General features: G+C 42.0%; 1 protein-coding gene across 2 annotated transcripts; it reads right to left on the bottom strand.

The window, feature by feature from the left end:
- Window positions 1-1,200: 1,200 nt before the first annotated feature.
- slc35f4 (solute carrier family 35 member F4) lies at window positions 1,201-19,037 on the bottom strand. 2 transcript variants are annotated; one of them, XM_070979236.1, is made up of 7 exons: window positions 18,632-19,037; window positions 4,760-5,060; window positions 3,525-3,744; window positions 3,295-3,420; window positions 2,988-3,180; window positions 2,527-2,616; window positions 1,201-1,965 (listed from the first exon to the last, which is right to left on the bottom strand). In XM_070979236.1, exons 1-7 carry the CDS (start codon window positions 18,858-18,860, stop codon window positions 1,724-1,726), a joined length of 1,401 nt encoding a protein of 466 aa, XP_070835337.1. In that variant the 5' UTR covers window positions 18,861-19,037; the 3' UTR covers window positions 1,201-1,723. The 2 variants fall into 2 exon arrangements, with proteins under 2 accessions (XP_070835337.1, XP_070835339.1); XM_070979238.1 differs by lacking the exon at window positions 18,632-19,037 and adding an exon at window positions 9,192-9,696.
- Window positions 19,038-25,726: the final 6,689 nt, after the last annotated feature.

Raw genomic sequence — 25,726 nt, 5'->3', positions numbered from 1 at the left:
TTTGAGCATTTTAAATTCCTCTGCTTCTTCTAGCCCATTTATTTTAATATGTTAAAATGCCACCGCAGTTGAGAAGCTGAAACTGTCACCTCAGCAAATGCTTCATTAGAGGTCTCAACTCACTGACTGCACTCTGGCAACCATAATAGCACTATGGTGTTAGACTCTTGGGAGTGTGTGTGTGTGTGTGTGTGTGTGTGTGTGTGTGTGTGTGTGTGTGTGTGTGTGTGTGTGTGTGTGAGAGAGAGAGAGAGAGAGAGAGAGAGAGAGAGAGAGAGAGAGAGAGAGAGAGAGAGAGAGAGAGAGAGAGAGAGAGAGAGAGAGAGAAATTATTCCTCTGACACCCTCATCATCTCAGTAGCACTATTTGGACTAAAATGTAATTTTGCCACCATGTTGTGCAACACCAGAAAGACATTTTGACAAGTGCCTATCACAGTCATATGCTCCACAGGCAAAACATGTCTCAAGGGTGTTTTGCATTGCCAGTAATATAGGCATGCGTTATTACCACAGATTGTCTATATCTGTGAGAGAGCAAAAATTATACTCGAAACAGTCGCTCTCAATCTTCTTCAGTTTGCAGTGTGTGTATGTGTGTTAGTTAGTGACAGCTAAGTGCACCACAGAAAAGCATTCCATCATATGGCCAGGAAAATTCTGCACAGTCACTGCCGCTAAATCAATGCAGTGCACTTTACTGATTACTGATATTGTATGAATCACACTGCTTAGTTCTGCAAAAATACTTGGCCATGATACAAGCAGATAGTTAAAACAACTTACATGTTCTTATAGGGCTGCTAACCTTTCAAGCAGTTTTTTGCTTGATGTTTTTCCTTATCTATATTGAGTATGAGGATAAATGAGTATTTTGTTTGTGAAATATAAATTCCTCCCAATGTTGCTAAAACCTCCAGGGACACGACCGCGGTGTCCAGTGTCTAAATTGTGGCTACAGTCCTCAATGCAAGTGGGACCCTAATCTCTATTTCTGTCTTATGGATCATCATTGCTGAGCTGGTTCTGCTGGTTTAATGTGATGAATTTGTGAAGCTTTGCCGGCGGCATCAGCAAAGAAAAAAAACAAGAAAAAAAGATGTTCCAAAATGTTGTTAAAAAACTTTGCAGTTAGCCACATACACATGGTCCTGAGTTCAACTAGCAACTACACACCATGAGTAGTAAACTGCTATGAATGTGGGTTTTAAATCCTTTATTAAAAAACAAAAGAACCTGTACATTACACACAATATAATTGCCATTCTTGTATATAATACTATTCAATAAGACTTAAAATAATACTCTTATTGATACAGCTCTAAATAAATATCATAAATATATATAAGATTGAGCCAAACTGGCCCTGCCAATATTTATATTCACAGAATACAGTCCGCAGAGCAGGTCAAGGGAGGACAGACAGCTCTTGGTTTAGGTGCGTGCGAGGAACAGGACTGAGCGTGGCAAGTATTTCAAGAAAGTAAATAACACTTTCCATCCTTTCGGTTAGCAAGATCCATAAATGTTCTTCGTTTCCCCTCCTGCAGTGAAGTGGCAGAGACACAGATTCATCTCCATCTTAAAGTTCAAGACAATGGTTTCTGCTTTCCTGATAGAGAGTCCACGTGGACCTAACATCCCGCCACACCTCCTGGGTGGGCAATGGGAGAACATGAGCAGACAAGGCTTCAAAACTTGTTAACAGAGGAGTTCAGTCATGTCATGCCAGGGGAATGGAGACAGCTCCGTTTGCTCGACTGCGGCTGCGAGTGTTGACACTGGACTCTGTGAGCTCCTCACCGTGTTCCTCTGACTTCTTGTCTGCAATGTTGGCCAGGAAACGCAACGTGACAGAGTCCCACTCCTCTGGCAGCAGCAGGAGCAAGAAGCCCAGGCAGATGATGCAGGTGGCTGCCAGGCGCACCACGCTGAAGATCACCTCATGTTTCAAAACATCTACGGCTACAGCAGGTGAAAGAAAGACAAGAACAAAATAGGGAGCCGAAGTGCAGGACAGAGAAGGAGGGTGGGGAAAAACAAAAACAAACTGAGATTAATTACATAAAGTAAGATAAACCACAGGACACTGCGGCTGTAGGGGATAAGTGTAGCAAATGCGGCTTATAATCAGCACAAGCGATCCACTTTATCCCCCATGTCTTTGCTTTCTGGAATTCAGGGACAAGTTGCCATAACCCATTGACCTTCATAGTCCATCATGGTTAAGGAAAAGAACTTGTCTGCAGGCATTTAGTGTTGCCTTGGCAACCTGATCCTCCCTCAGTGAGAGAATAGTTGCAGGGTCTGTTTGGTCACATTGATGATTGGGTTTCCAGGATTAAAGAGGCAGACTTGCTGTGTAATCTTTTTGCTACAGTGGCCTGAAGTGCTGACCCCTCAAGACAAAACCACAGTATGCATGGCCCTTTATTCTCATTTTCATAATCATGTTCATTTCCAGTAATCATGAAATAATAACCAGTATATTGGAGGTAATACTTGAACCACACAAAGAAACCTTACCTGCATTACCTGGCACACTGAGCAGTGTCCCTATGGAGATGAGAATGGGGTATGTCAGCACCACACCAACATGGACCAAGATGTTGAACACTGTAAAAGACATGAAAGAGTATGAAAGTTATGTAAATGAATTAATCAATCAACTGTTTTGGTGGAATTTTTCCAATTTTGATCATTTGTGAAGTCATATTTCTCAGTAAATATGCCAGAAGTTCAGGTTAGGGTTAGGATTAGGTTATTGGATGGATTTCCATGAAATTTTGTCCACACATTCATGTTCCCCTCAGGATGAATAGTGATAAATTCAGTGATCCCTTAACTTTTCTTCTAGCTCCGATCAGACAAACAAAGCAATTAAAATGTATCAGCTTAGGGGGCAGGATGTACAGACTGGGTAGTGACACATGTGAACACATGGGTAAAACCATGACCCTCATTCTTGGATGTGTATGCACTCTCACCCAGCCAGAGTCCTGCCAGTCCACACATGTATCCCCAGGGCAGTGAGGACAGTGATCCCCAGTGCTCTACCTTGGTGAGGTAGAGGATGAGGGGCACACAGGAGATAAAGATGAGATTGAAGAAGCCCATGGTGGAAAGGAAGTGAGCCACTTCTCCAAGGTTGGCACTGCCCAGGAACATCTTGAACAGCACCTGGATGGTGAGGACACAACTGGCAATTTACACCATTGTCTAGGTAAGTATATAAAGTCAGTGCAAAGGCAATCACACATATGGTTTGACCCGTAATGTGCTTGGTGGTCTCACCTTGTAGAGAGCCGATGTTGAGGCAGAGCCCACAGCCAATGCAACACCCACGAAGGAATCACCATGGAAACCATCAGCATAAGCCATCATGACTATACCTGTGATGGCCATTATGGCTGCAACAATCTGCAGGTAGAGATTCAGAGACATCAGCGGCATAAGAACTCAACAGAAGAAAGAAAAACAGTCACTGAACAAATCATTATTAGTGCTGGTGTTTTCATACAGACCCGAACGCCCATGAACCGGTCTTTCAGAACAATCCAGGACAAGAGAAAGACGAAGGCCTTGTGGCAGCAGTAGAGGGCAGACACGTCAGTGGCAGTCAGCTTCTTCAAGGCCAGGAGGTACAGGTAGTTGGTCAATGTGCACAGGATTGAGAAGGGTGCTGTCCTCTTTACAAAAAGCTTGAGAGTCATCCCATCCTCCCCAAAGAGCTTACTGCACTCCCTGAGCAAACCACAGAATGGTAAAGCAAGTCATGTCAACCTGTTTTTCCTCTTGGTCTTTGTTTCTTAGGCTTTTAGCCTTGCTATCAGAGGGATCATACTTTGATGATGGCAATGTCGGTTGCTTAGATGTCAGGTTCCTCATGAAGAATTGTATTGTTTACATTTTTTTTTCAATTGAGCATAAACAGCAGCAATGGTTAGTAGAGCAACCATCCATTTTCTTCCACTTATCCGGGGTCGGGTTGTGGTGACAACAGGCTAAACAAGGTAGTCCTGTCCAGGTCCTTCTGAGAGATCCTGAGGCATTCTCAGGCCAGATAAGACATCTAATCACTCCATCGTGTACTTAATCTGCCCTGCGGTCTCCTACCAGTTGGACGTGGCCAGAAAACCTCCAAGGGGAGGTGATCAAGAGCCATCCTATGTCCGAATCGCCTCAACTGGTTCCCTTTGATGCCAATGAGCAGTGGCTCTACTCCAAGCTCCCTTCAGATGTCTGAACTCCTCACCCTACCTCTAAGGGTGAGCTCAGCCACCTTGGGGAAAACCTAATTTTAGCTGTCTGTATCTGCAATCTCATTCTTTCAGTCACTATCCAAAGCTCCTGACCATAGGTGAGGGTTGTAACATAGATTGGTAAACCGAAAGCTTTACCTTCCCACTGAACTCTCTCTTCATGACAATGCTCTGGTACAATGCCCATATTACCGCTGATGCTGAACCAATTTGCCTGTCCATCTGACACTACACATTACTGTGACTCATAAACAAGATCCCAAAATATATTATTTATTTAAAATATTTATTTCAGTGGGTGATTATTTCTATTTTTATTTATTGACTGACTTCACTGACACATGTGTAAATGTCAAAGTAGGCCTATCTAATTTTTATTCCACCACAGTAATAATGCAGCAAAACACTGTCTAATCATCTGAACACTGGTGAGCACACCTATTGAAAAAGTTTACTGGAACAGATTTTCAGAAATACAAAATGTGTTGGCGGGTTACCTGAATTTCTGTATGGGGGTCTGCTTCTCCCGTGTGATAACCACATGTCCAGAGTAGTAGATGGGGAAGAAGAGAATGTTCCAGTTGCTGCTGAACCAGGAGATGAAGAAGGGACAGGAGAACGACTGAAAGGTCACCTTAACCACCTGAGTGGTACCCACCCAGGAGGAGGAGACACACAGTACCATCAGCAGGCCACCCAGCACCTTCAGAGCTGTGCTGGTACATGTTTGATAGGACCGGCTCTCTCCACTGGTCTCGCTGCCTGGTGTCTCTGCATGAGACTCTGAGCCATCCTCTCCTGATGGGAGACAACAGAAGAAAAGACAATAAGAAAAATGTATTGTGGCATCTCTACATGCTTACTCCAGTTCCTGAGAACACAAAGTCTCAAATTTATGAAACTCTTCTAAAATTTGGTCTTTTATTCACATTTTAATTACAAGATGCTCAATGCTAGCAGTGTGGCTCTGTGGATGGCAATGTCAGTCAGTCAATCGCTCAGCCAGTTGGTCCACCACTTTGGTCCAAACTGAAATATCTCAACAACTGTTAAATGATCCTACTGGACCAAGAGATTGACATTTTTGGCTTTTACTTAAAAGTTAAACTCATCAGGTCAAAATTTCAGTTTGTCCAATACTTTAGTTTCTGACCAAATACCTACATTCATCTTCAGCTGTACTGGCACTGCTGTGCATAATTACAACAACACACATCCCTGTTCCTAAACCATTTACAGCAGACAAACCTTACACATTCTGCATGCTTTGTATTACTGTATAGGATGTAGCTTGTGTCTCCCTCACTGGGGTCCCACATATAAGCATTTATTGATCAATCGCCCTCAGTGATCACTACCACAATTTGCATTCGTTGCTGTAAAGGCACTAATGCATAAGGCAAGGCTTGTTTAAAATGTGTTGGGTTTGCATTGTGGCTGCACATGTCCTAAATAGCTTTGTCGCCTCATGATGCAGCACATACTGTAGCCTACACCCATTGTAGTCAGGTGGGCACAGAAACCTGATGCAAAGCAAGCAAGAGTAAACCTAACCACATGACATTCCACGAGAAAGTCATGTCAACCTTGACAGCCACTGTTTTCACTGATGGTACATTCCTGCTGTGAAAATGTTTCCTTTGGGACTGGAATATGAACAATTTGGGGGGTAATTGGTAAAGCGTTTCAATATCATCACCAGACACCAAAATTACATATGCTTAGATAGATAGATAGATAGATAGATAGATAGATAGATAGATAGATAGATAGATAGATAGATAGATAGATAGATAGATAGATAGATAGATAGATAGATAGATAGATAGATAGATAGATAGATAGATAGATGTGATGCATGGTTGATCTGGCCCAGTGCCTTAATGGACTGCAGGGGCTTATAGACCTCGCCTGTGCTGTATAATATGTGAAGTGCTGTGTGTGTGAGCATTTTGTGAGAGCTCAGATCCGTTCTTTAACTTTCAACAGCGTGATCAATTTACACCAGGGCAGGAATAAAAGATGACATGTGCTGGATGTCTGCTGCCTGTACTCTGTTTGCGAGCTCAGCACGTGAAGCCCTGCCATTCCCACCATGGCTACAGATACAAAAGCCCTGCAAGCACTGGAATTTGTAATATCTCCCCTCTACAGTAGCAGGGCATCTCAGAGGTGATCATTATTGCATCTGGTAGTCTTTTGCTTGTTATCTACAATGAGACCTCAGCAGGAAATCAAGTGATGGGTGTACAGCAAGTATTATTCACTGGCAGGTCTATTGAAAGTGGATCAAATCAACAGGAAAAAAAAAAAAAAAATTCTCATTGAGATAAACTGTTAATATAGTGTGTGGAGAACAAACTCTTTGACAAACTAACATTGGCAGCAGTTCCATTTCTGGTAAAGCATTTACAGCAATGGGATGCCTCTTTGTATCATCAAAACAACTTGTGTCCATCCTGTTTACTGGACATAAAGAGAAGCAAATACCTTTTTACACACAGGGCCAACTTCGTTCTTCTTCTTAAGAAAAGAACTAACCAGCACTAACTACAGTCTTGCCAAACTTACTTTAAAAGCTTAATAAATGTATGAGATCATTGCTGGCACCTAGAAAGAGTATTAAAGTTAAGTGATGACTGTAGCTGTTACCCAAGAAATATGAATATAAATCACAGATAAGAGTCACCAGTGCAGTCCTGTAAAAACTGGTCAGCGTAGCAGCCAACACCACGATGTGAAAATGTCCCATTGTAAGTAAGAGTCCTGCATTTAAGATCCCATTTACGCCAAATTACATGAGTACTATCAACTAAATATAAATAAAGTATCAAAAGAAGCATATTCCTTCTGCAGAAAACGGTTCTGTAAAACTGTATATGTGTAAAGTAGCATGAAATGGGAAACACTCAAGTGAAGTACAAGTACCTCAAAGTAGATTACTTGAGTAAATGTAATTAGTTACTCTCCACCACTGCATCACTGCAGCTCACAGCAGTACAGTGTTTGAAGCAAAAGACAAAAAACCTTTGAACTATAAGTGACAAAACCTTTAGCCTCCAAAATGTGTAAAACTGATGATCTCGTCCACAAGTTCAGTTCAGTACATTAGGCTCCAGACTATAACCTCAAAAAACGACATAAAGAAAGAAAAAAGAAAGCCTCTCAGGTAAAAGCCTCAGATAAATGTTTCACCTCACAGTATAACCCAGCTGGGAGCAGATCTGGTATGCAGTGAAAGCAAAATGTTCAACACCAATACAGTCTCTTTTCCACAGGATCATCGAGGGATTTGGTCTAATTGCATTCTGTCACAGCAAGGATTCTTAATCAACCTAATGAGCCTGGTGGGTTGCTAACTGGAAAACTGAGATCTGAAGAGAGAGAAAGCAGCTCTTCTGTTCTTTCTTCTTTATGTCTCTCCTCATCCACCAGGCTCGATGGATTGTGATTCATAGTGTTGACAAAACCTGAAGCTTTTAGCGCTGGATACAGGCCCTCTGTCTCGAGGTAAGAGCCACTACAGGCTGATATGCCTCCAAGATGCAGTACTATTATAACTCTACTATCGCCTTGCCTCATGGCCAGAATTTTATTCTCATAACAGTGTTAGTGCCGACAAATATATTGCTTCTGAAAAGTTTCCAAGGGAACATAATCCCTCATACGCATAGACTGTGAACACAGTATTGCAGTGAAACACTACTGAAGTAGAAAAAGTGCTATTTGAGGTTAATTTCAGTCAAATCAGAGTAAGTGTACTTGTTTGGAAAAGTGCTCAGATTACTGAGTCTTAAATTATTTAGACTTATTAATTGAGCACCAGCTGTCAGAAATCATTCGGTGCATAATTATGAGCCCACTTTTCGTTTCCAAAGGTTTTGTAGTTCTGATGTCATCATGTGTGAATGATTATGAATAAATGCCAAACCATTAAAATATAGACACTGACATTAGAGTGAGAATATTTGCTTAATTAAAGAAACAACACTTCTGCCAAGCAAGAATCCACAGAAATGATCAAAAAACAACTTTTCAAAGCTATATATATGCTATACTGCTGACTAATACTACACTTAACTCTCTGAAAAATGTTTATATTCATATATGGAAAGGGTGACTCACTCACTATGGCTGAGAAAAGACATATTTGAAAGCGTTAACGTCAAGCCATTTCATTACAGAAATCAAAGTGCTGCATTCACTCCTGGTGCCCATTAACGGAGCTTATCCACTTTGTGTGACGCAGTATGCTGCTCAAACCTCGCATTTCAATCCATTCTGTGTTTTATCCCCACCACTGACGCTGCACGCCAGTGACATTGATGGATGGACTCCCGCTCAATCCAATATGAAGCTCACAGTTACATCTGCAGCGTTAGGCAGGCTTACGACAGGTCAAACAGCTTTATCTAAATGAGGTCAAAATATGTGGCATGGTTGTGATGATACTGATTAGTTAGTTAGATGAAGGAAGGACATGTGAACAGGTGAACAGACCTGTTTGTTTTGTACATCAGTGCTAGGCCACACAGGGCCAAAAACAAACACAGCATGCTGCTGCTACAGCTACACTTCCTGGAAACACATTTGGCATCTGAACTTCTGGAGGAAAACAGTCAAAAAGTCCCGGTGAAATCATTCAGTCTTAATCTTAATTTCTGATGTCACATGTTCAAATCCAGCACACAACTGAGTAAAGCAGAACACATTCACGTCACTTTATCTGTATTTCATATGAACACCCTATATGACACGTCAGCGTGTATAAGGCCTTATGGGAAACAAGATGTCATCACCTTTTAAAAAGCAATTAAAACAAAAGTGCTTGATAGTTTTAAGCAGCGTATCTGAGCTAATGCTAACACATACACATTAAACACAGACAGTTTGGCACTGTGTTGGGCCTCTCTGCTTCTTTCAGTTTACCTTCAGAGATGGGGCAGGTCAGGACCTGAGTGCTGTACGAGCTGAGAGGAGCCACTCGGGCTGAGTGCTTCTTCATCCTCCACTGAGTGCACAACACACTGTCCTTCCCTGGGAAGTGTGCGTGTGTGTGCGTGTGTGTGTGAAAGAGTGTGTAAGTGTGCACGAGCTGCTGCTGCACGCTCAGCAGCTCCTCCTGCTCGCTCCGTGCATCCTCAGATTCCCGACTCCTCGCTTCTTCTTCACACTCTTGATTGGCCCCCCTCTTCCCAGATCTCTGTCAACTCTTCGGTCTTCTTCCCAGCACTCCTGTCCTGACTCTCCGTTCCTCTCCAGCCCAGTGCTCTGTTACTGGTGCCCTCTCTCTGTCTGTATGGATAGTGACACAGCTCAGTGGAGGTAGCTCAGTGGAAGTGAAGTGAAGTGGAGACTCTACTGTTGCACTGTCATGCCGTGATCCAGCGCTGCCACTGTCTCCAAGGGAGACTGAGATTCAAGTGTGTGTGGCATGGTGCAATCACTCCCCTCATCTCTTTCAATCTCACCCCTCCTCTTCTCTCTCTCTCTCTCTCTCTCTCTCTCTCTCTCTCTCTCTCTCTCTCTCTCTCTCTCTCTCTTGATTTCCCCCTCCTCTTCTTCTGCTCCACAAATCAGCAGCTTTGTTTGGAAGGTAACCAAGCAGCCCAAGCTAATTATGCTGCGTTAGCTGCTGCCCCCTCCTTTTCACCTTCCTCCTCCCCCCGTCTTTTCTACCTGACCAGGCGCTTCTCACCCCTTCCTCCTCATATATATATATATATATATATATATATATATATTTATTCTTGTCCTCTGTCTTCAAATGCCCCTGCCTGTCTGCTTGGCACATCTCCTGCTCTTCACTACTCCTTGAGAGCTCTTTCCTGTTGCTTTTACCACTGCAGCATGAATCAAATGATCACAAAGACATCACAGTCCTACTCCGTACATAGAAATTCTGTCATCCACTGAAGAAATCCAAATGTTCTTAGTATTTAGAAAAGAGATAAGGGGACATCTGCCCACACTCACACCACATACACACCGCTACTATGATATGCTCCCAAATGATATTTTTGTCTTCCAATGATACCACAAAGGAGAAAGCAATACAAACCAGCTCAAATATTTTTTAAAGGAATACATTTTTGAGTGCCACTGTCATTATGTTGAAGCTCTTTCCTCCCACTGATCATACACACATTCCCCAGAACAAATACTGCTCTTCAGTTAAATTTGAGATGTTTCTGCATTATTCTCTTACATTTTGGGGGGAAATATGATACTACACAGCAAATCCATCTTATGGCTGGGAATGAGAAAACTGTACATGCCAAAGCTGCACTAAGCTTGGAACATATGACACTTTGCTAGACTTTAAACTCGCCAACAATAGTTAGATCAAGCAGCATTTGGATCATCATGAAAGTACAATATGAAATGTACTGTTGCTTGTTGGGAGTTGTGGCTCCAACCACCCAAACTCATTGGGCTTCAGGTAAGTGTCAGAAACTTGGACTCAGTAAATGTTGGGGCCTGTAAGTATATCCACAAGGCTTAGAGTTAATTACCTTAGAGGTCACAACAAATCATTTTACCAGTGCAGTTAGATTGGTAGAAAAGGCTCTGCGTTATGAGGGAGCTCTTTAAAAGTCTGAGCAGCAACGAGGATTACAACTATTCTCCTATTAATAAACATAAATACAAATCTTAGTTCATCAATAATGCCAACAAAATAGCACATAAACATGTTGTGGTGTTAGAGTGAGCTGCAGTAGCCGACAGCGTTGTTAAGAGTGTATCAACGACAGTGAAAAGTGTCACATTGTGTTGGTGGCACTGCACACCTGCATGAATATGATGTCATTAGTTAGTTGATAGCCACACGGCTGAAAGCGAGCCAGTGACTATGAAGCATGAATGAAACAGCTGATGCCAATCAGCAAATGCAGGCGCAGCTTCAGTGCTCTGCCTGAACAAATGCTACGCTTCATTACTTAAGCTGTAAGCACTTTCGACAGATTAATCACTTTTACTGAAGTACAAATTTCTGCACAGTTAATTGGGTGTTTTTACATTAAATATTAACATTGTAATGACTTCAATAAAAGACTTCCAAACTTTTGCCATCACTATTGTGCAGTCATGGGGAACCTTTTCATCAGCCCCCAGTGTCGACCTGAGGAGGGTCAGTCTGGGTCATGTGAGTCACCCTCAGGACTGTGGTCAGGAGTTTCCATCTCAAGAAAAGCCCTCAGACCATTCTGTCTCTAGCTGTGGTTTATCTAACTGAGGATTTAATGGACTGAAATATCGCTCAGGCCTCTGAATCAAAGACATATCAGTATCTAGTGTATGCAGTCAGACACATGAGGACTTGCAGTCAATAATATCATCTTAATATAACCTCTGCTATGCTATGCTTACCCTCCCACCAGTAAAATCAATACTAGCCAAGCCGGGAGCAACAGCACTAAGACCCGAGAAAGAGAAAACACTCCAAGTGCAATGTAAGTGTAAAGGCCATTTGTCTACAGCGGTTTGTTTAGAATACTAAATGGGTGCTATTTCACACTCATGTTTGCACCAGGATCTCTGTCATTATATCAGTATCACCCTGAGCCCCCTTCCTGTCTGTCTCTACTCTCCAGTGCTGATGAGACAAAAGTTCTGGCACTTCGATAAAGAGCATAGCAGATCAGACTACTTCTCTGTGCATTCTTCAGGCTGTGAAAGACAGCACAGTTATCATTTGACTGTTTATTACAATGGTAAAATGTGCAGCACCACGTTCCAGTAACACCATGGTAATGAATTTGTTTGGATGCAGAATTTAATATTGAGGAGATTCTTTGACAAAGCATCAGTTAATGCCCATGGTCACAAAGTGCAACGCTAATGCAAACGCATTAAATGATGTCGTGACAATGAGGCTTGATTGAAATGTTTTTGCATTAAGTGTGTGATGCAAGCAGGGCTGAAATGAATGTTTGATCAGGCGTAAGCAGGGGATGAGCTGGGGGTATGGATCCCCTGAGACAAGGAGGGTTAAACCTAAAAATAGCACTGCTGATGAGTGGAGCCAACAGCTAGACAGGGAGGGGACAGCAAAACGATCCAGTCAGCACAGACCAGGATGCTAATCGCTAGCAGATTAGGAGAAATACCTGGAGCATGGGCGCTACAGGAGGCCACAGTCCACTTTCAAATATTAGGCAGAGGGCCTAAAGTGATTGTTTGTTTCTCTATGGTGTGTTTTTATATTGTAGGGGTAGGTAACTCTAGCAAGATGACACAAGTTTGTCACCAGCTCACGAATTCAATTCAAGAAATCAATCAATTCATGTACATTTTGCAGTCCAGCAGCATCATATCCAACACCAAACATTTTACATATCTCATAGCATAGCATTAGAATTCAACAGCACCAAGAGCTACAGCTCCAAAATGACCATAAAGTTGAACGTTCACCTCTGTAAAAAAGTTTTAAGAAAATCCGAACATCATGGCCTTACTTACATAGCCTAGCTATGTAACTAAAAACCAGGCAACTGAGCGTAAAGAATACAATGGTACTATTGCATCCCAGATCAAAGCACAAAATAGTCCTGCATCCCCTCTCTTCACCTCCATAGCAACAGTGGGCCTCCTGTGTACTGACGCACTGAACTGATTCAGGCTCTTTTGTCATTTAGATTAACCACTGCTCCTCGGTTTATGGTGCGAGCTCCTTTGTCTTTAGCCCCTCTCTGTTACTCATCAAATCTGTGTGAGGACCAGGAGCAGCGCAGGAGGATGGGAGATACAGGCATGAATGATAGTCGCAGCTGATATTAGCTGTAGTGAGAACTGGACAGACCAAAAATCAAAAGCTGGCTACTGAAGTGTTTCCACTCACTGGACCTCATATCATCAACTGAACCCAGTGTAGTCGAACAGCGGGTGATGAGGACACCTAGTGGTGAATATGTTGGATAGCCTTACAGGTGCACAAGCTGAACATTTTTCTGCCAACAGTGGAAGTAAATAGACTTTTGACGGGGACATTATTGGAGAGAAAATGGCTGGATTAGTCTGTGAGGGGCCCCCAGGGCAAAAACACCTTCCAAGTAATGTGGTGCAATATTTCTCCATGCAGGAGTTACAGAACTGCTGACATGCCACTGTGCTACTGGGTCATATGTTGCACTCCTGTATGTCAGGTTACTAAATGTGTTGGCTGGCCCCAGCAATTCATTGTCAGGCTCCCATTTTGTATTTGTGTATGTAACTGGTTGCCTCCAACAAAGCACAGGCTGCACTGTAAATGACAGCTTCATTATTTGGCAACAAGAACTTCTCTGTAGGAATACTGCCTGACCCTGTCTGCTACTAGACTACTACTACTAGATTTTGACAAAGACAGGGCCACATGATTATGTAATAATAACATTTTTAAACATATTTGCAAATAGTCAAATCACCTAAAAACAGATGAAAATCAGTCATCTTGGGGCGTTTGGCGCTTCTAAGTGGCCCCAGTGCAGCCCAGTTTGTGATATAGTCAAGATATGTTGTTATTGAGTTCTTCAAGTCACGTTTCTGTTTTTTACTTTGAACACCACTTTAATTGTGTTCCCTCTGTTGATTTGGGGAACAGCAGAAATCTCAGGGTCACACATCTCAAAGCCTGTACAAACAAATCATAAACTATCCAAATACTAATGGTAACTTAATGGCGACATGCCATCATACATCACTTCCTTATTAAACTGGTCCCATACTCATTTTTGATCCATTCAAGGGACTGGCTGAGGCTCATAGTCCAGCATGCAAACACTGAATTCGGGATAACTGTTGGAACATTTTGCAATACAATAAGACTTTACATGACTGTACCTATGAGTCAATTTAACATCATGATTACAAACTACACTTGAGTATGTTTAATTGTGTTCTTTTGTGTCTTTGTTCATGATCTTTGAAATGAATTTTCAAAGGAAATGATGGCATGCCCTCGACAATGCTTTGAGATTTAAATAAAAGTTGAATGAAAGAATCAGAAAAGTGGATGCATGTCCTTTTCAGTGTTTTGGGTGAAGTAACTCTTTACCTTTTCTTTTTTAGAATCATTTTGGTTTTGGCAGACACAACAAGCTGTGGTTTAGACATGTATGTTCATTCTGATTCAAACGCGGAGGTAGCAATTAGACTAAGTACAGACATTTACTGTCTGGAACTCCACTGGAGGATGAGGAGGGTTTATTGTTGTTGCTATGTTTAAAGACCACAAGATGGCAGTGTTAGGCTGCTGACAACATTGTTTGTGTGCTCGACATGATGGAGAGGCCATGACAAACATTTCATATATTGAGCTCTGCTATTATGTAATATTGATTTGGATTACAGAGAACTCCTCGCAGTAGAAAACAGAAAACCAGCCAACTGCTGCAACCAGCCAAAACATTTTGTCACCTGACACAGAGTATTACATTATATGGCTAAAAGCACAGTGACATGAGTGACAGGTCAGCAGTTCTGGGACTCCTGAGGAGGAATCCTGCACCCATTACTTGCAAGGTGTTTTTGCTCCTTTCCAAAAGCATGTGAGACTAACAGCACTCCAAGAGTCATTCAGGCAAAGCTCATATCCCATTCGAAGCTGGTTATAAATAGCACTGAGCCAAGCAGGCATGGGAATGGGACGGTCCAAAATAAGTCCATGCACAGACAGACCGTTTGAGACGATGTTTGAGGAAGTCAGTGAAAATTCACCTACTGTTAACATTGGATCTAAATTGTATCAGAAATGCAAAGTGAGTTACCGATCAGTACAAGCATGAACGGATCCGAAAACAGGTCTCTTTCTTTGCACATCTCTCCAGACTGTCTCTGTCGACTGAAGTGCACATAAAAACACACCCTGTAGTGATAAATGGTTGTTTTTTCACTCCCTTTGTTCATAATTTTCCTCTGAGTGCCTGTGTGTGCTGCTGTCTTGCTGTGATGCCAGCGGTGAGCAGTACTGCACAGTGCCGAGTGGGCTCCCACTACCAGTACCTGTCATTTCCCCTGCACCTTACCTGTTCACCCAGCGGGGAGCGTGCCGGCACTACAGACTTCTAAAGTAGCTATTCAAAACAAGATACACAGCAAATGATAATGATGGCTTTTTTTTTTTAGGAAATGCTGAAGAACCATTTACTATTGTTCTCTGTGCCAGCAGGAGCCAAGTGGGGCTGCTGTTAGAATATGCTGTCCTTTGTTTTTCTGGTTTAAGGTTAATTTCATTTCAGTTTCTCTTGTAGTCGTGCTGTGTCTACATTAAGTGGTGCAACAGGAGATATTGCACCTTGCTTGTTTAGAATGACATTTATCATTCTCATCATCTGATCACTGCACATACTATATCATGACTGCATTGTATGTATTACAGCCTGGTCCCTGTCACCAAATGTAGTCCAAAATCCCCCTTAGAGGCATCTTCTAATTCAACACAGATGGCAAGTGGCAGTAATAAACTGGCGACAGAATTTTACTAAATATATCATTACCCCACAGGCTTGGCAGGATGAGCCTACTGTTCTATTTACGTGCTCTTTTGTCTTACCCTTTATGGAAACTGGTACTCAACAGATTGAGGGACGTGTGATTCTCAACTCAAAGTTTACAAATGTGTCAACAAAGCAGTGGCTTTTCACGTTCCCTCTAAAAAGAAATAAGGAGGAGCGCACGAGCAGTTTAGTCCGACTCATTCACGGTGACAGCACCAGCAACAGCATGTTTAATAGCTGTGCAAGCAGGAAATATGGTGACAAGTATGCTGCCCTGAGGAATACCTTCTGTTGACTCTGGCATGCACAAAAATCAGTTGATGGATAGATGGAAAAACACAAGGCTACAGATGGCATATTTTATCAGAGAAATGGGAAATGTCTCTCAAATCAAATAACCCCTCCGCTCACAGATACACTGGCTTTAATAGGTTTGGTATAGATGCTGTTACAGTCCACACCTGCTCCTTATACCTGCAATTACATCACAGATGACACCTCATCTTTCATTTTCCTCTGCTACAGTCTACAGCAGGCAATGAGAATGGACAGACAGTATGTGCAGCCTGTACAGTGAGAAATAGGACTGTAACAAGCAGTTATTTTCATTATCGATTAATCTGCCCATTAAATTCTTGATTAATCATTCAGTGCTGTGTTGTCAATTTTATTTTTCTCTGAACAGCAGTCCAAAACACTAAAGATATTCAGTCTACTATTGCAAAGAAAAGCAGAAAATCTCCACATTTGAAAATGGAACTAATGAATTTTTGGCAATGTTGCTTGAAAAATGACTAAAATGATTAATTAATTATCAAAATAGCTTGAGATTTTTTTCTGTAAAGGAACTAATCAATTACTCAACTTATTCATGACAGCACAAGTTGACATTCACATGGTGGATTTTGCTATTCGAGTATCAATAAAATAGACAAACATTTTATTACAGCTTTGAAAATAACCAATGAACAACAATGAATTCTGTCAGTGCGGCTACTAAAATGATTCATCTCAATGCGGTTTTTTTTTCAATGGTGGATTTCACACAATTAGCAAAAATTTACACATAAGACCATATTAGAAGTCTAAATTTGCTTAGTTGTCACTTTGAACACCCGAGCCAAACATCATACATTTGTTACTCAGTGTTGCTGTTGCTTCAGAGGCCCTCGAGCTGTTAAAGTTGTTCAATCTGTTTTCAGTTTCAACTTTTGGGTGTCCCTCTTTCATCAGGTATTCCTCCAACAGATGAATCTCAAATGAAAGTCTGTGATTGCATTCATGGCTAATATACTACAACTGACACCCCTGATAAACAGGAGGCAGTTAATGAGACACAGGCTCATTTCCTTTTCCTCAGCCTCTATCTAAAAATCCACTGAGATGCAGCTCAGCTCATCCAAAAGAGCCTCAGCTGGAACTGTTCTTGATTGAATGGGGCCCCTATCTGCATGCACGCATTTCCTTTGAGACTTAAAGCAAGTTGTGTCAGAGTAATGCATTATGTCACAGAGTACAAGGGTTGAGTGGTAGATTTGGGAAGGAACGCCATAACATTGGGAGTACATCTCTCTTCCAGACTTCGCATCTCTAAGTCATGAATTTGTAGCTGAGCTTTTATGTAACAGCCAGAGGGAGATGTTAGGGAGCTTACGTGACAAGTCCAATTCATTTGGGGTGAAGTGTATTAGCATCTGAAACACAAGAAGCTCACAGATAGACAACCAATTACACTCTGGGGGGGAGGATTTATTAAAGAAAAAATCATCAGTTCATCCCTTCTTTTAATGAAGAATGATGACACAATACAATGAATTGGCCAATTATGTAACACCTTGGTAAGAACCTGTGACTGCTCTAAAGCTACAAACCTTGTGAAATCCTGTGCTGCGCACCTTGCTTCATTACCATAAAGCCATTTGTAAAACCACAAATTGGCCATACACAGAGCATAGCAATGGTTCTTCCTCCACCCCTGCTATAATCCCACTGGCAGTGGCGATAGTTAAACAGAACTGGAGGGTGAGATTTTAAAGATCATCCCCCTGAACAAAGTGCACCATCAGCTCTCTCCTCCAAACCCAGCCATTGTCTCTGTGTCAGCTAAATTCAGGATATTGCTCTACCAATCAAAACCACATTGACAAATGAAAATTATAGAGGCACTTAGCCTATGGAAGTGCTGCTATTGCTCAAGCATGTCAGGAGGTATGGTGATATTCACATGCGCCACAGGAAGAGCTGCTGTATTTGTCATTCGACAAACTGACTGTTTTAATTAAACATTTGGAATTCACTACGAGGCTGCAGTGGGAGTGATTGTTTGCCGAGTTCACACCAACTGGAGTGTTTCATGTTGGACGTTAAACAATTAACTTTGAAACTGAATATAAAAATGACAGCATCAGTTGTGCATGACACTTTGCTGTGTACATAGCCTGGTAGAGTTATGTGTTTTGTATCTCTCTCTCTTTCTCTGGTGTTGTGTCTCAGAGATGGATGGGCTGGAGCATCACCCAGCCTCCAGATGATATTGGCAGTGATTGACATCATGTTGCTCCATAATAGCTTTAATTAAAATCCAATTAGCTGAGTTTCCAAATAGGACTCTATTTTTTTTTTTTTTTTTTTTTTGCAATAGCCGAATTAAAATGAAAACTAATTTGCAAGGACAGCTTAGTCGTGCATTGCACACACCATTGGCACTGCACTAACTGCGTTTTTATGTTCTGTATCAAAATAAAATCCCTTTATGCACACATTTCTATCATAATATTGTCATAAAATTCCGGTGTCTTTAATTGACGCCATCTCACACCTGGCAGAAACAGGCGTGAGATTGTCGCATCCTCTGATGATCCCATCAGAATACTTTGTTTTCTTTTCACTCACTTCTATGACTGGAGTAGCCCGGGTTGTAGCCGTAGTAGCCGGTGATCCTCAGAATCCGGTCCTCTATGTCGTGCACCCCGTTGGCTGTCACTTTGGGGCTGCCGTCCACGAACACAGCGCAGCTGCCACCGGTCGGCGTCGCCTTGCCCGGCAAATGCGTGTTCTTCAGGGGCTCCAGCCGGATGCAAGGCTGGTCTCCCCTCTCCAAGACGTTCTCGGTGCTTATCATCGTAGGTCCGAGCGGACAGAGATCAGAAGAGAGCGGGGGCGAGCCCTGATCTGCATGCGAGGGACCCTCGGGGCTGCATCAACAATTAGCAACAAGAGGAGGACATTCGACCGCACATTCACATTCCTCCAGTGATGCTCCCGGACGCAGAGCAAGGTTATCGAACTCCAGGAGGCTGGCAGGCACGAAACACTAGGGGGCGTGTCACTACTATCGCATGCTTTGAATTCAATTAAATGAAGGAGGGGAGAGAAAAAAAAAAAAACTTGGCTGGAGTCAGCAGTGGGAGGCACAAGAGCCAACATCCATTACAGCCTTCAAAACAACAAAAACCTGCATGGCATTTTATATAATGTACAGCATCTCTTAAATGTTCAGGTGCTTTTTAATAATGGTGTTTTCATTCTCCTATAATATCTCTAATCTGTATTGTCATTCTCATTTGAGCTTAGTGGCTAAGGCAAGAGGTATTTGTGATGTTTTACGGCAGCAGCGGATGATGTTCCTGTCAAATTGCCATGCACTCACAGTGGATCCTTTGACTCTGAAGTGGCCTTTATCACTGCGATGTTCCTGTAATATTTTGAAGTTTGTTGATCTAAAAGCAAACTTTTTTCCCCTTTGAAAATCAATCAATGGAAGATAATCAGTCTAAAATAAACATGCATGTGTGCAGCTGCATTTAACTCCATACACAAAAATATCCAAAGAAGGCTTTAGATTTGAGACACTGTTTCCAGCTTCCGTCCACTGTCTCGCCCTCTCTGATATTTATGGACTAATGCTGCTGCTTTCTGACCCCTCAGTGATGTCTCCATTTGTCGTTCACAATAAAATATGTATGTGCTTTAGAGAAACAAGTGTGGCCCAGGTTTGTCTCATACTGGTTCACAGTCATTGACTCCCTCCCCTGCACTTGAATAAGGACCATACTGTAAGTGTTATTTTCACTTTTACTGTTTTCCTGTCAGCAGAATATTACAGCATCTAGATCAGGAAGTTTGAACACATTTTATGCCAGCTAGAGAAAGTGTTTTCTTATTACACTTATTGTGACATTTTCTTCTGGAATAAAACCCAGAACAATCTCTTTTCCTCTTTCCTCTCTTTTCCTTGGCCACAGGTTCTCGGTCTGGCTCTTTGAAGCTACACTTGACTGGATCCCCCAGCTTGCCGATGATGCTCAAAAAAAAAAAAAAAAAAAAAAAAAATCTAAAACGCTCCAAATCCAATAACACAAGATGCAGTATTTCAGTGTTTCTCCGATATGCCTCTTTCCAAGTCCTCCACTCTCTGTGTGAAATCGATTCCCAGCGTGTGGAGAATTTGCGCCCCTGTTGGCATTGTTGTGCAGACACATGCTGTGGTTTATGATGCCCTTGGACGCCAGAAGTGCTTCCTCCCCCTCTCTTACTTACTGAACCAATCTCCACCTCATGTTCTTTTGTTTCAGTTTGTTTGTGCTCCAAAGCACTTATCTCACACATTCAGTTCAGGGACAGCTTTGTGGCTTCAACAATGAAATGCCAATGCCCAGAAAGTTTCTCCACGCCTTTTGTGAATTGCTAATTTATTATTGGACACTTTCTTACAAGTCTGTGCAGCTACAGGCCAAAAAAAGTTTTCTTCAATCGCCTACTTTTGTTGTTGTACAATTCTGTAGAGTTTATGCAACACAAATTGTAAACAGTGACACTGGAAAATTGCGCATTGGTCGCTTTCTTTCATGTCTAAGATACTTATCTAAGTTATTATTTTCTATCAGCTGCTAATGCATTAAAGAGGAATTCAGCTCAAAAGGAAAATTGCTCTCTGACAGCAGTGGGCTCATTAAAAGTCTTTGCAGTCCTAACCCACATTAAGAAAACAGTTTATGCATGAGCGGTGACAATGCAAGTTCTGGCTTTTTAGATTTTAAATGCATGTTTAAAAAGCACTGTAGTGTCTGAAAGTGTCATCATCTTCAAGTTATCTGCATAGAAATAATTCAGTCCTCAGAGCAATGTCTTAAAAGCTATCATTAAAGGCAGACTCTTGTATCTTCTTTAATATTGCCCAGCTGTGATGATGGAATGAGGCAGACTTCAATCTCAGACAACATGATTAACATTCACAGCATCCCCGGACACAAATCACCTTCCTCACCTTCTGTTTCAGGAGAATACCTCCTGCCTGAAACTCCAATTAGCATGTTCATTAGATCCTTAAACATTTCCCATTATTTGTTTTACGTGTGGTGTGGCGAGGCGAGGCGAGGGATTTCTCTGTTACTGTGCAGCGGTGCTGATTCTGTGCAGCTTGTACAGTTAGTGTGTGCAGAGCGGGGCTTCTATTTTTAGATCCTGGTTCTGATTTTGATGCGGAGAGATGATATATTTTTGGAGATTAATCAAATGATAGTTTGACCATTACCGACTCACTCTAAGAGCTCATTGACTCCTCTCCTCGGTGCTTGTGGTACCGACATTCAATCAGAAAACATAATCCTTTGCCTAAGTGGAATAAAAGGACACATGGAGGAGACAATATGTCCCATGTGATTTCATCCCAGGCCAACCCCAGCGCAGCAGCACCCCCAGCAGAGGCTCAGCGAGTCACCTTAGAGATCAGTGACCGACTCCCCAGCCACTTGCTGTATAAATATTCAATGTGCACTAAAGATAACCTGGCTCGTGCAGTGGTGGGAGACAAAGAGGGCTGTTGGGCAGAAGAGGGAGTTGTTATTTGAATATAGTGAACTCAACTGTGGCTGCGTGGCGTGTTGGCCTGCAAATGTCACGTTTGAAAGCTTGGTAAATATTTAATAACTCTGATGACCAGGTCTCTGTGGTAATGTATGGCTTTAATTACAGAGCAAGAAAGGAATAATAAAATAAAAGAGTGAATAATCCCATTGCAGCAGATCTGCAGGATCAATTTTTTTGCCAAAGCATGTGTCATTATGCCAGAAACAAAATGTGATATTTCTCTTTTTGCAATAGGTTCTCCTGCACAACAACAGCGGGTGCTTTATCCATTGTGACTGCGCACAAGATAAAATATCATAATGTCCTTTGAAGCCTCATATGACCTTTCTTTGTTGTCTCCATGCAAAGAAAAACAGTCACCTGCTTATGAGGTCTCCTGGAGCACTGAACGACCTATAGGATTTCCACTTTGTCTGCCTCCAGCAACAAAAGTTGGCTTGCCCTGAGGAGGTAATTGGCAAATGAGTCTGCTTGCTCTCTTTTAAGGACGCCAGTCCGCATATAAATAAAATATACAATGACCAGACTGCATTTTTAAAAATAGACACACACAGAGCGTAGCCTCTCCATCATGCCAACTCGCTCCATGCTTTGTTTCATGTTGAACATGCTTTTAGTAGAAGACAGTTAAATACTGTATGTACAGCCCACACTACAAACTGCTGTTCACAGAAATACCACTGTCACATGTTCTGTACATCAGACCCTGCAGGCAATTAGCCTGAATATCACATAACTACTACATGTAACTAGAGGTGTTCTTGCACATGAAATTTTCATAAGCAGCTGACTAGGTCCGCTCTTCTGAAGGTCATCATCTCCACATGTGGCCATGCAATGCAAAGCATGTACACATGATTTAATGTTGCCTGTCAGGAGATGCTGCAGGCATGTCACTCAAACCATCAGGGAATTGTCCTTAACATGTGGCATGCACCTGTAAAGACATTTAGCCTTTGACCTTATGCATTATGGTTGAAGAACAATCAATATGCCAGTCCAAATGACTGGGACTACTGCAAGCTTCTTCATCTCTTCATTAGGAGTTTGTCAAGGAGAGAAGCAAAGATACTTAAAGGACCAGGATGTAGGATTTAGTAGCATTTAATAGTGAAGTTGCAGATTGCAACCAGTTGAAAACCCCTCACCCCCTTGCTTGTTCTGGGCTATAGTAGAAACCGTCCAGTCCAGTTAGGATTGGCTCACAGGTTTTTGTCCATTTAGCCACATTGTCAAGAACAAGTAATTCTTTTATTCTGTGATGATATAATTCATGTTTGAGACTATTTTATTACACAGTACATTACAGCTTTTCTGCATGCTTCTGCCCTCCTCACTGCAGTCAGGATGATGGATTAGACCACTGGTGCGAGGGGGCCGAGGAGCAAAGGCTGGACGACAACAGGGATGAGACATTTAGTCTGATTGACCAGGCGGGATTGTTAGTAATGTTCACAAATATTGTCTGAGGACATGTCTTCCTCCTCACCTGCTCTGAATCTAGATTGTTTCAGGATGTTTATTATAACAGATGTTGTTTGGCAGATTGCATCTGCAGATATTTCACGTCAATTGCACCACTGGGGTGCTGACAGAAACATGACTGCACATAACAGAAAAAAAACATGCTGAGCAGCTTTGAGACATAGTAGAGAATCTGGTACTACTCTAATAAGGCATCCTTTAGAAAGGATTTTTAAGATTAATGGTGTTGCTGATGCTAAATAACAATGCTTTGTAGATCACTAATAAGAAGAACAACAATTGAGTGGCATGGTTGTGAAAAATCCTTTAGGTCTTTTGCTTTTGAATAGTGCCATCAAATGTTAATAAATCATTAAGAAACACTCTGTAATCCTTTCAGTCTGCATGTAGTAATGTTAATAAGTTGTTAGTAAATGGATGATTTTTAAGTCTCTTCAGTTCTTTTCCACTCCTTTGTGAAGAGTGGCTTATGAAGAAGTGGACCCAAAAATTCTGCTTTAGGAAAATGATTCCATAAACATATTGAGAGTCTACAGCCAAAGCAGCTCTGTGAGGCTGTTCTTAGCAAGCAGGGGCTCCGGGCCTGGAAAATGAAGCCAACACTGAAGTGCCCTAAGCTGCATTTCCTCGAATGATCATTGAGGCTGGGCCCAAAAGCAAGTCACTCCCAAAACCCCTCATATTAAAATGTCCATCTTTAAAGCAGAAATGAACATGTTAAAGCTAGGGACAAAAAAAAAGGTTTTGGTCTTAAGAGCTATTTCCCCATTGATGACAACTGTCTTGTTTAAATTATACAAAGGGGATTTTCACATTTCATGAGGAGCACGTGAATATCAGAGCAATCCATTCAATATCTTGAGACAAAAAAAAACTAATTGTCAACCTCACAGTGGCATTATGGGAAAGGTCAGGGATCACAAAGTCAGTGGGATCCATCCTCTGGGGGCCATGACTGTAATCCAGTAGTTGTTGAGATATTTAAGTCTGAACCAAAGTGGTGGAACGATAACCAATCGACTAACATAGGTAATTGCTATCCATGGAGTCATGCTGCTAATGTGACTAAAAACAGAAAGCACCTAGCAAAGGGGGCTGACCTCAGCATTTGTTATTTAATTCACCAATCAGATTTCCCAGATTGTTGTTGATCTGGTGAGGCGCATCTACGAATGGGATCGGGATCCTCCATCAGCAGCACTACATCAGCTCCGTTTCAACTACGCTGACTGCAGAGATGGGCTTCTCCCTCCTGCTCCACAAACAGATTAACGGTTCCATTGAACTCTCAGCCTAAAGCTACTCTCCCCACAGCTCATTAAGTACAATCTAATACAGGAGAGTCAATTCTCGCAGTCAAACTCGTTGAACTCTGATGGCACACTGACACTGAGAATTCAAGGTCGAGATGGGTATTGAATGGGAGATCTATTAAGGGATTTGGAAATTCTCCACAGAGCCCTCTGTAGACGCCGCTCTCATTTGTCCTTTAATGAAGAATGGTGTGGGAAGCTGCCATTATTCTCATAGATTTGTCTTCAGTGGCTGGTGCCCAGGGCGAGGTGGTGGAGATGTGTGGCTGAGCACATGGCCCAGTGGGTCAGAACCAGTGTCGCTCTCAATCATCTCTCCCAGCAGCTCCAGCCATTTCACTCCATTAGACTACGCCCAATTTCATTCATTAAAGTCTGGTTCTTTATGGTTTCTCACACACATAGAGCCACTGGCCAAAGGAATAAGTGCTGTCAGGAAGTGCCTGTCAGCATACATTGTCTAAATAATGTAACAAAACAGCATTTTGGGATTGTACAACCAGTTGTCCAGAGAAAAGAAAAAGGTGTTATGGTTCAATAGTTCATACTCACACTATGTGGTTTCACATAGGTCTGCTATCCTCTGACATGAAGACACTGGATCCAGATGTTCTGAGTTGTTGTTTGTGGCACAAAAAACATGAAATATCTCAGCATCTCAGAACAGTTTGACATTTTTGGAAATATGCTTATTCACTGTCTTGCTGAGAATTAGATGAAAAGATTGATACCACTCTCATATCACTATTGTAAATATGAAACTACAACCAGCTGCAGGTCAGCTTAGCTTAGTGCAAAGACTCACACTCTCTCTCATGGCTGCTGGCAGTAGTTTAGTATCAATCTTCTAATTTAAAACCTGGCATGAAAGCATATCATGTCACACTGCATCAGACTATTCCTTTAGTCTTTTGCTTGTGAAAATATTGTCAAAACTCTTGATGTCCAAGTTGACTGGACAGTGAGCCAAGGTGCACATCTGCATTTGTATTTTGGACCATTTGCTTGGTTAAACAAAGAGTTGCAGCTTAGTCTTGAAAATTATTGATTCTCATCCAATCAGACCTTGATTAAACCACTGAGGTCATGGAGGAGGTTAAGGTCCAGGGTCACACACTCTCTCTCTAATGGTCACAGTCTCAGCAGAGAAGAGTTTACAGAGAATCGATGCTTTCTAATAGCTAAATCCCTCAGGAGTTTTCTATAGGAAATTGACCAACGACATCTTGTGATGAGATTATTGATAGATCATTTGCTTTCACTGTGTGCAGTGTTTCACCAACATTGATGATGCTGCATGTTTAGAGAGTCAGTGTGGTCC

Source organism: Chaetodon trifascialis, chromosome 14, assembly GCF_039877785.1.
Source record: "Chaetodon trifascialis isolate fChaTrf1 chromosome 14, fChaTrf1.hap1, whole genome shotgun sequence".
Classification (NCBI taxonomy): Eukaryota; Metazoa; Chordata; class Actinopteri; order Chaetodontiformes; family Chaetodontidae; genus Chaetodon; species Chaetodon trifascialis.
Note: the sequence above shows the minus strand (reverse complement) of the source record. Positions and strands in the feature narration are given on the sequence as shown.

Excerpts from the sequence above, each read along its gene's own strand:
- slc35f4 (XM_070979236.1), bottom strand. The coding sequence starts at position 18,860 with ATGATAAGCACCGAGAACGTCTTGGAGAGGGGAGACCAGCCTTGCATC. Across the intron at positions 3,421-3,524 it reads ACCGGTTCATGGGCGTTCGG|ATTGTTGCAGCCATAATGGC; the intron begins GTCTGTATGAAA and ends CTCTACCTGCAG. Across the intron at positions 2,617-2,987 it reads ACTGGCAGGACTCTGGCTGG|TGTTCAACATCTTGGTCCAT; the intron begins GTGAGAGTGCAT and ends TGTCTTTTACAG.